General features: G+C 40.3%; 1 protein-coding gene across 1 annotated transcript; it reads right to left on the minus strand.

Moving 5' to 3' along the window:
• Positions 1 to 2,575: 2,575 nt before the first annotated feature.
• LOC143955194 (uncharacterized) lies at positions 2,576 to 7,466 on the minus strand. Its single transcript, XM_077465283.1, is given in 4 exon segments — positions 2,576 to 5,026; positions 7,189 to 7,229; positions 7,231 to 7,280; positions 7,377 to 7,466. Coding segments are annotated over 4 exon segments (1,128 nt in total). The 3' UTR covers positions 2,576 to 4,079.
• Between the last annotated feature and the right edge of the window lie 2,214 nt (positions 7,467 to 9,680).

Raw genomic sequence — 9,680 nt, forward strand, 5'->3', positions numbered from 1 at the left:
CATAGTGTGACTGGGCCCAAAAAGAAGGGGACGCTCTTCTATTTTTTATTTTTTTTTACCACACCACCACACTAGAGGAAGAGTACAGAAAGCAGTCACAAAGGGAAACTCAATCTGTGAGAGTGGGAACATTTGAAGTGCCTGGGGGATCCAGGACTGATAGCCGATCAGCGAATACCAGGAAGTAGAGGAGGAGGGGCAGTCACCAGTTCTGTGAGGAGAAGAAGAAAACACTTGAGGTGGCCTTAAATGAACAGGTATTTTATTGTATTGTATTTTATATATCTATCTATATATATCTCTCTATCTATCTCTCAATCTATATATATATATATATATATATATATATATATATATATATATATATATATATTATATATATATATATATATATATTTATATATATATATATATATAAATATATAGATATAGCTATATCTATATAGCTATATACACTTGAGGTGGCCTTAAATGAACAGGTATTTTATTGTATTTTATCTATCTATCTATCTATATAGATAGATAGATAGATATAGATATATATATATATATATATATATATATATATATATATATATATCAATATAATAATAATAATAATCAATTATATAATATTATGATATTTTAATGGTGAAAGAATTGTGAAATTTAACGTGTTTTTGCCAAGCTCCCGCAAGTCACGTGACCATTCCCCCTCGATCGTGTTCCGACATGTTCCCATTATTAGCTTTGTTGCCCTCTCTCTGGACTCTCTTCAGTACCAGCACATCCTTCCTGAGGATTGGTGACCAGAACTGGACGGCCTACTCATGATATGGCCATTTGTAATTTGTAAAGTGGTAGAATTATAGCTTTATTTCTTGAGTAAATACCCTTTGTAATAATGCATGCGAAGAGTCTGCTGGCCTTGCTTGCTGTAGCTTGGCATTGCATGCTATTGCAGAGTCTACTAGGACCCCCAAATCCTTTTCCATCCTTGATTCCCCCAGAGGTTCTTCACCTAGAGAGTAACTTGCATTCATATTTTTAGCTCCCAAGTGCATTATTTGTCATGTGTTGCAATGACAGGTACAGTTTTACTTACACCCAGCTTGGCACAATGTAAAAATGCATATCTCATAACTGATGGACCACTGATGAAGCAGAAAATCTATTTAGTAGGCAGTGCGATAACCACAATCTTCTGTGTCCTGTGCTGATAGACATCCCCTCTGCACACTGACCACAGGGGGGTCTATCAGGTACCTGTATGAAGAGCCTGAGATAATAAGGATGACGTCCCATCTGAGCACCCCTGGAAGTTGGGAGAGGAGCTACTAGGATAATGGAAGGGTGCAGGTACCAGAAAGTATCTCTGAACATGAATAAGGATGTTCACCGGTGTGAATTCTCTGGTGATTATTAAGTTCTCCTTTCTGAATGAAAGATGTCCCGCACTCTGAACATTAATCATTGGCTCTCATAAATGATCCTTAGCATTGCTTCATAGTAAAAAATAATGTACCTGGTCTTTGGTCCGTGCAGAGGAAATCCAATCTGGTATCAGGGTCAGGGGCTCTGATAAATGACCCTTCATAGATATGATGAGAGCCACTGCTGGCAAATTACAATTTGATAGACGCCAAATATGATACGGATCTTATACATATTCTCCTTCAGAGATATAATGTGTCTCAATCACCCTCTACAACTTGTAACATGGGCATGTTTGGTATCTAACTGGTTGGTATTTTCTTATACAGTAATGCAACTACATGCTATTAATGTAGCTGATTTTAGCAAGGATTATGGACTCTGTACAAGGTTTGGCTCTTTGTATGGGGCCAATGTATGGGGCCATTCTTCAAACTGACCACTGAAGAAAGGGGCATTCTGTATACTGGCCACCAATATAAGTGACATCCGATGTAATGGGGGGGGGGGGGGCATTATTCAAATTGACCACCGAATTAAGGGACATTTTTCCCACTGATCACCAATGTAAGGGACAGTCTGTCCACTGACCACCAATCTAAGGGACGTTTTTCCCACTGATCACTAATCTAAGGAACATTCTTCCAACTGATCACCAATGTAAGGGACATTCTTCCCACTGATCACCAATGTAAGGGACATTCTTCCCACTGATCACCAATGTAAGGGACATTCTTCCCACTGATCACCAATGTAAGGAACATTCTTCCCACTAATCATCAATGTAAGGGACATTCTTCCCACTGATCACCAATGTAAGGAGCATTCTTCCCACTAATTATGAATGTAAGGGACATTCTTCCCACTGATCACCAATGTAAAAGACATTCTGTCCACAAATGTAGTGGGCATTTTTCCCACGTAGCACCAATGTAAAAAGTGGTACTTCTGCACCCACCAACAATGTAAAAGGGGGCTGATCTCCACTTACTGCCAATGTATGGGGGTCCTCCTCTAATTACCACTTATATAGGGGGGATACACTGAAGACATGACTGACGAACTCTCCAAGCAACTGAAGGGAATGAGTTCTGTATTTCCGATGAAGCTAATGACAATGAAACTATGGAATTTATCACTGTGGCCATGAAGAGGAGACCCAAGATGGCAGCAATGGGAATATTCTGTATGGCATTTGCAGTGGTTCCATGTATTCATAAAATATATTATCTGACACACGTGTTGAACTGGGCTTTCTGGACTCTCCATCTCACTAGCAAAACACCAATGGAAGACTCTGTATAAACTGGGCCCAGTCCGATCACAACAATGATGGATGACTCTCTATGAACTGAGCACATTGCAATCATCACACCAATGGAAGACTCTCTATGACCTGAGCTCATTCCAATCACTACACCAATGGAAGACTCTCTATGAACTGAGCTTTTTCCAGTCACCACAACAATACAAGACTCTCTATGACCTGAGCTCATTCCAATCACCACACCAATGGATGACTCTCTATGAACTGAGCACATTCCAATCACCACACCAATGGATGACTCTCTATGAACTGAGCTCATTCCAATCACCACACCAATGGAAGACTCTCTATGAACTGAGCTTTTTCCAGTCACCACACCAATAGAAGACTCTCTATGACCTGAGCTCATTCCAATCACCACACCAATGGATGACTCTATGAACTGAGCACACTCCGATCACCACATCAATCGACGACTCTCTGTGAACTAAGCACATTCCAATTACAAATCAGATAAAATGTAGTTTGTAAAAAGGATCCCCAAAAAAAGAATATTGTAAAGAGTCGATTTTTATTTTTTATTTTAGAAAATCAAAATATGATGCTAAAACACAATAATATAACCCACAATTAAGTAGGAGTAAAAGAAACAAAGTTCAATAATAATTATTCTTTAGATGGTCCAATGAAAAGCTAGTTCCTTCAGTAAAACAAGAGTCCAATAAAAAGTTTGGCCCATTGGGTTGCCGTAATTGCCCATGTATTAGCACAGTTTAGTAGTATGGTGCGGTCTCTGAGTGTGGGACTCGGGTAGCATTGTATGTTTAGAGGACCATATTACTATACTTCCTGCAGACCTACATCCATCACATCACACCCGAAGAACACAATTATACTTTTTCAATGCTCCCAAATAGACCAATTTGACCATAAAAAGAATATTAGGCTTTGTGAATATTCTGGTGTAAAATAAATTATATTCTTTAACCAAAATATGTTACACATTCTAAACACAAGGTAGGACACACACGTTCTCTGGTGGTCACTCTTGCCCCAATCTCCATATCTCCGTCTGAACATAAAAAAGGCGGTTAGTCTACGTACATTTTCTGATGTTGGTCAAGAGCACTTTTCTGAGTGAAGCTTTTCCAGAACTCTGAAAACGAATAGAGACACTCACCCGTGTCAATTCTCTGGTGTCTAAGAAGTTTATCTTTCCAGATAAAACTTTTCCCGCACACTGAACACGGAAAAGGACACTCACCTGTATGAATTCTTTGGTGTTTAAGAAGGTGTTCTTTCTGAATGAAACCTTTTCCACATTCTGAGCACGAATAAGGACGCTCACCGGTGTGAATTCTCAGGTGGTTATTAAGTTCTCCTTTCTGAACAAAAGATTTCAGCACTCTGAACATGAATAGGGACTTTTACCCATGTGAATTCTCTGGTGTTTAAGAAGGTTTCCTTTTTGATGGAACGACTTCCCGCACTCTGAATACGAGAAAGGACACTCTCCAGTGTGACCTCTCCGGTGATTAAGAAGGTTTCCTTTTTGATGAAACGACTTCCCGCACTCTGAATACGAGAAAGGACGCTCTCCAGTATGACCTCTCCGGTGATTAAGAAGGTTTCCTTTCTGACTGAAACATCTCCCACACTCTGGACATGAGAAAGGATGCTCACTCTTGTAAATTCTCTGGTGGATAACAAGTTGTCTTTTCTGAATAAAAGATTTCCCGCACTCTGAACACAGATAAGGCCGTTCACCTGTGTGAATTCTCTGGTGAATAACAAGGCTTCCCTTTTGAGTGAACGTTTTACAGCACTCTGAACAGGAATAAGGACGCTGACCTGGGTGAGTTCTCTGGTGTTTAACAAGTTCTACCTTCTGAGTAAAACATTTACCGCAGTCAGAACATGAGAAAGGACGTTCTCCTGTGTGAACTCTCTGGTGACTGATTAAGTTGCTTTTCTGAAGGAAATATTTCCCACACTCTGGACATGAGTAAGTCTTATAACTTTTCTGTTGTATAGGAGGCTCTCTGGTTTCTTTCAAAGATCTCCCAGACGCTGTACGTGACAAGGAGAGCTTACCTGTGTGAGATCCTTCATGGTTTAAAGAAGATTCCTTGGGATTAGATGGATCTGTTGGTGTATCTGTGCTGTGAGATTCAAGAATAATAGTATGTGGATCATCAGAAGATTCCTCAGGATCAGAGAAATCCCATGATCTCTCCATTTGATAGGTTTTATGATGTATTATTTGTGTAATGCGTTTTACTCCAGGAGAACGTTGTAACGTGGCTTTATATTCTGAAGATATATTATTCGAGACATAGTGTCCACCTGTAGGAAATCAATGGTCAAATGTTATTAGAATTCTTCATTCCTTTATTTTAGAAGTCATATACAGTATGTTGGTCTAACACGCTACAGTATCTCAGAGCTCTGGCATGGAACTGGGTGCAAACATAACATAAAATATCAACACAAACCAGATAAAGGATAAAATACACGAAAAAAAAACACACTAGGTCAGGGCTCGACAAAACCCGGGCGCCAGGTCGCATTTGCGACTAGAAATAGCGGGCTGGCGCCTGGGGCATCACAGCTGGGGGTATCCTGTCACCGCGGACCCCCCCCCGGCGTGATCGCGTCGGGCCGCGCCGCCGGTGGCCGGGAATTGAGGCCCCGACTTTGAGGCCTTCTACGATCCTATGGTTCCTTCTGGAATCTGGTGCCCTCTTGTGGTGGCCGTTGGAATTACAACCAGCAATGCTAATAGGCTGGCAGGCAGGGGAAGCTCCATCTCCTTCCCTTTACTCAGAACCCCCTAAACATTATATATATATTTTATTCTAACACCCTAGAGAATAAAATGGTGGTCGTTGCAATACTGTCTGTCACACTGTATTTGCACAGCGGACTTACAAGCGCACTTTTTTGGGGAAAATGTATTTAATAACAAAAAAAATAAGACAACAGTAAAGTTAGCCCAATTTTTTTTTATATTGTGAAACATAATGTTATGTCGAGTAAATCGATACCCAACATGACATACTTCAAAATTTCGCCCGCTCATGGAATGGCGACAAACTTTTACCCTTAAAAATCTCCATAGGCGACGTTTAAAAAATTCTACAGGTTGCACTTTTTAAGTTACAGAGGAGGTTAGAGGGCTAGAATTATTGCTCTCACTCTACCGATCGCAGCGATACCTCACATGTGTGGTTTGAACACCGCTTTCATATATGCGTTCGCTTCTGCACGCAAGCTTGGCGGGACAGGGCATGTTTAAAATAATTTTTTTTTTCTTATTTTAACTTTTATTTTTATTTTTTTCAATGTTCTTTAAAAAAAAAAAAAAAAAAAAAAAAAGTGTGTCACTTTTATTCCTATTACAAGGAATGTAAAAATCCCTTGTAATAGAAAAAAGCATGGCAGGTCCTCTTATATATGAGTTCTGGGATCAGAGAGACCTCGCATCTCATATTTACACTAAAATGCAATTTAAAAAAAATTTGTCATTTGAAAAAAATAAAAAAATAAAATGTCCCTCTAAGAGCTATGGGCAATGACTTGGAGACAGGTGGGGGGCTGGGGGCTATCTTCCCCTCACTCGTCTCCATGTCAGGCCAGGGACAGGTCCGAATTGCCGTCACGGATCTGGCTCCTAACTTTTTAAGCTGGCTCCTAGATTCCAAGCAAATTTGTCAACCCCTGCACTAGGTAGATGTTTGCTTTAATGACATTGTGAGAACAGCAATGGGCCTTCCTGCACCTCATTTATTGGAAACAAGAAACACTGGATTACTGAAGACTGAGATGGTCCTTTCATATGGTATGCAATACTGATAGAGAATTTACTAGATACAGGGACCACATGGAATCCAAAGGGTGGCCCATAATATTAAGTGTATGCAATGCAACAGGTAACTGTAAGAGGCTGTTGATATAATATAGGAGGTCATCTGTACAGTGTCTTCAACTCCTCAATTAGAAAACCATTACATCAAGGAATGGAGATGGACCTTTCATATGGTGTACAGTATCTTCTCCTCATTTGTTGGGAACATGATGTTATATTGAGGAATGGAGATGGACCTTTCATATGGTGTACAGTATCTCCTCCTCATTTGTTGGGAACATGACGTTATATTGAGGAATGGAGAAGGACCTTTCATATGGTGTACAGTATCTCCTCCTCATTTGTTGGGAACATGACGTTATATTGAGGAATGGAGATGGACCTTTCATATGGTGTACAGTATCTCCTCCTCATTTGTTGGGAACATGACGTTATATTGAGGAATGGAGATGGACCTTTCATATGGTGTACAGTATCTCCTCCTCATTTGTTGGGAACATGACGTTATATTGAGGAATGGAGATGGACCTTTCATATGGTGTACAGTATCTGCACCTTCTAATTATTTAAATACATACTTAATACTCATAGAAGAAAAATAAATTGTGAAAGTTTTCTGCATTTTGTAATTTTTACTTACTTGTGTCGATATAAAGTGAAGATTCCTTCTGTTGTCGTCTCTTCTTCTTCTTCCTCTTTTACCTCAAATTTGATGTCTTTCAGTTCTTTATTCTGAACCTCAAAATGATAAGATTGATAAAACTGTCAATAATAAATATATATGAATGTTATCTCATAGTTTAAGTTCTATTGCCAAATCCTCTTTACCTGAGAGATGCTGGGATCCTCCTGTGTGAAATCCTGGGAATACGGAGGATAGACGTTCTCCTTAGACTGCTGTTCTCCACTAACGATCATCTTTTTTCCCTCTAAATCCCAAAGAAGATAGAGTAGAGATGTATAAAAAAAAGAACTATAGATTATGTAGAAGAATGTCCTCTCATAGCGTAGAACACATTTTTAGGTCTACGTGGTCATTCCCACCTACCTGATGATGGTGGGGGATGGTGTGACCTACCTGTGTGGAAACAATACATTGTTTCTATGTGTTTATCAGATGATGGGGGATCTAGGTGGAGCCTCCGTACTGCTCTCTCCTTTACAATAAAGTCTCCTCTTACCCGGTGATGTGAGGGGCGGCTGATTGTCCATCATGACGTCCTTGTAGAGATCCTTGTGTCCTTCTAAATACTCCCACTCCTCCATGGAGAAATAGACAGTGACATCCTGACACCTTATAGGAATCTGACACACACAATGATACAGTCACCATCCAGACACATCCCTTGTCTGTTACTGGATAATCTCCCAGAATTCCCAGAATCCTCCTCACCTCTCCTGTCAGCAGCTCAATGATCTTCTTGGTGACTTCTAGAATCTTCTTGGCACTGGTTACCTCTGTTGTAAGGCAGTGAGGTGTGATGGGTGATGTCCTGTGAAGACGGCTGCTGGGTGTTAATGGATTTTCATATATTTCCTTCACTACTTTATAATCCTGTGTAAAAAGAGAAAATAATTATCACTACAGACCTCCCAGAATCCTCCTCACCTCTCCGGTCAGGTCTGTGCTTTATTAATAGAGATAAGAGTGATGTCATGTGACCTCCCAGAATCCTCCTCACCTCCTCCTGATCTATACAGGACTCTCCTCTCTGTAGACCAGGGGTCTCAAACTGGCGGCCCTCCAGCTGTTGCAAAACTACAAGTCCCATCATGCCTCTGCCTGTGGGAGTCATGCTTGTAACTGTCAGCCTTGCAATGCCTCATGGGACTTGTAGTTTCGCAACAGCTGGAGGGCCACCAGTTTGAGACCCCTGCTGTAGACGGATAACAAACTAAGAAATTATCTGGACTGTACTGGGATCAATAATATCTGCAGTAGGGATGAGCTTAAGGTTTCACTTTGAACACAAGTTTGGACTGAACATTAGCTGTTCAGGCATTTGGGTGAATGCCCAAAAATGGACCTGTTTGGCAGGATTTGAACATTATGTATAATAATGTAAATACTTATAATATTATACATGACAGCTTCATGCTGTGAATGGTTGCTAAGGACACTGGTGGGTGCCGGCACCTCTGAGTCCTTAACAACCAGTGACATCACTGGCCCCATTCACTTAAATGGTTGAGACCTTCTGGTTATGTAAGCAAAGGGGCAATGATGGTTAAAAACAGCCCCCCCCCCCTTAATTCATACCAGACCCTGTTATTTAAAAGGAGTTTTTTATTTTTAATGTTTCACTTTAAACATTAATAAAATCACTGCTCAAAGCCAAACGAAAATAAATAAACTTTTTTGGTTTGGTACATGTTCTCCAGGGCAATACTCACCCCCAATACCATTTGTTTGACAATCCTGTGCCTATTAGCGTAGAAAATGGCCAAAACAGTTTTTTAACAATCATCCCCTATTGACTTCATGGGGGTTCAGATTCAGCCCCCGAACTTTACATGTCTGTCAAACCCTGCTGGACCCAAGCTCATCATTAGTCTGCCCAGTGTTCCTCCATAGCTCTCAGACTTTATACAAGTTCTTATCTATAATACAGGTCTCATTAATCTCACTGAAAGCAAACCAGCGATTCCCTTTAAAATGCAACGCTAACCAAAATATTTTATTTTAGGTTTGGATTGGCTGAAGAGGATTATTTAACTATAATGATGATTTTTTCTGTCTGTATCATGATTACGTAGGTAGTTCTTCCCTCACTTCCTGCCCAGAGTGGCAAAAGAGGATTTGAGGGGAAATAGTCCTAATGGGGACACGCCACCAAAATAGGTCTGGGGGGCATTTTTGCTGTGATTGGTGCTTAGGATCACATGACAAAGATGGGACAACCAGTCAGTATTTGGTAAGGGGACAAAGAGAACCAACAATCCTCCAACATACTGTGAGGTACAGAATTTCAGCATCACTTCCATCAAATCACAAAAATCAGGAGTTTTATCCCTAATTCTATGTACTGTAGGGATTTTCATTCCTTCTGCTGCCTTGTTTATAACTTAGTGCCTCTCCTGAGCTAAAACAGAGGGATACTTTTTAGTATGGGTGAATTAAAAGTTTAGTGT

Source organism: Lithobates pipiens, unplaced genomic scaffold (genome assembly GCF_037356315.1).
Source record: "Lithobates pipiens isolate NorthernLeopardFrog02 unplaced genomic scaffold, aLitPip1_a1.2 Scaffold_35, whole genome shotgun sequence".
Classification (NCBI taxonomy): Eukaryota; Metazoa; Chordata; class Amphibia; order Anura; family Ranidae; genus Lithobates; species Lithobates pipiens.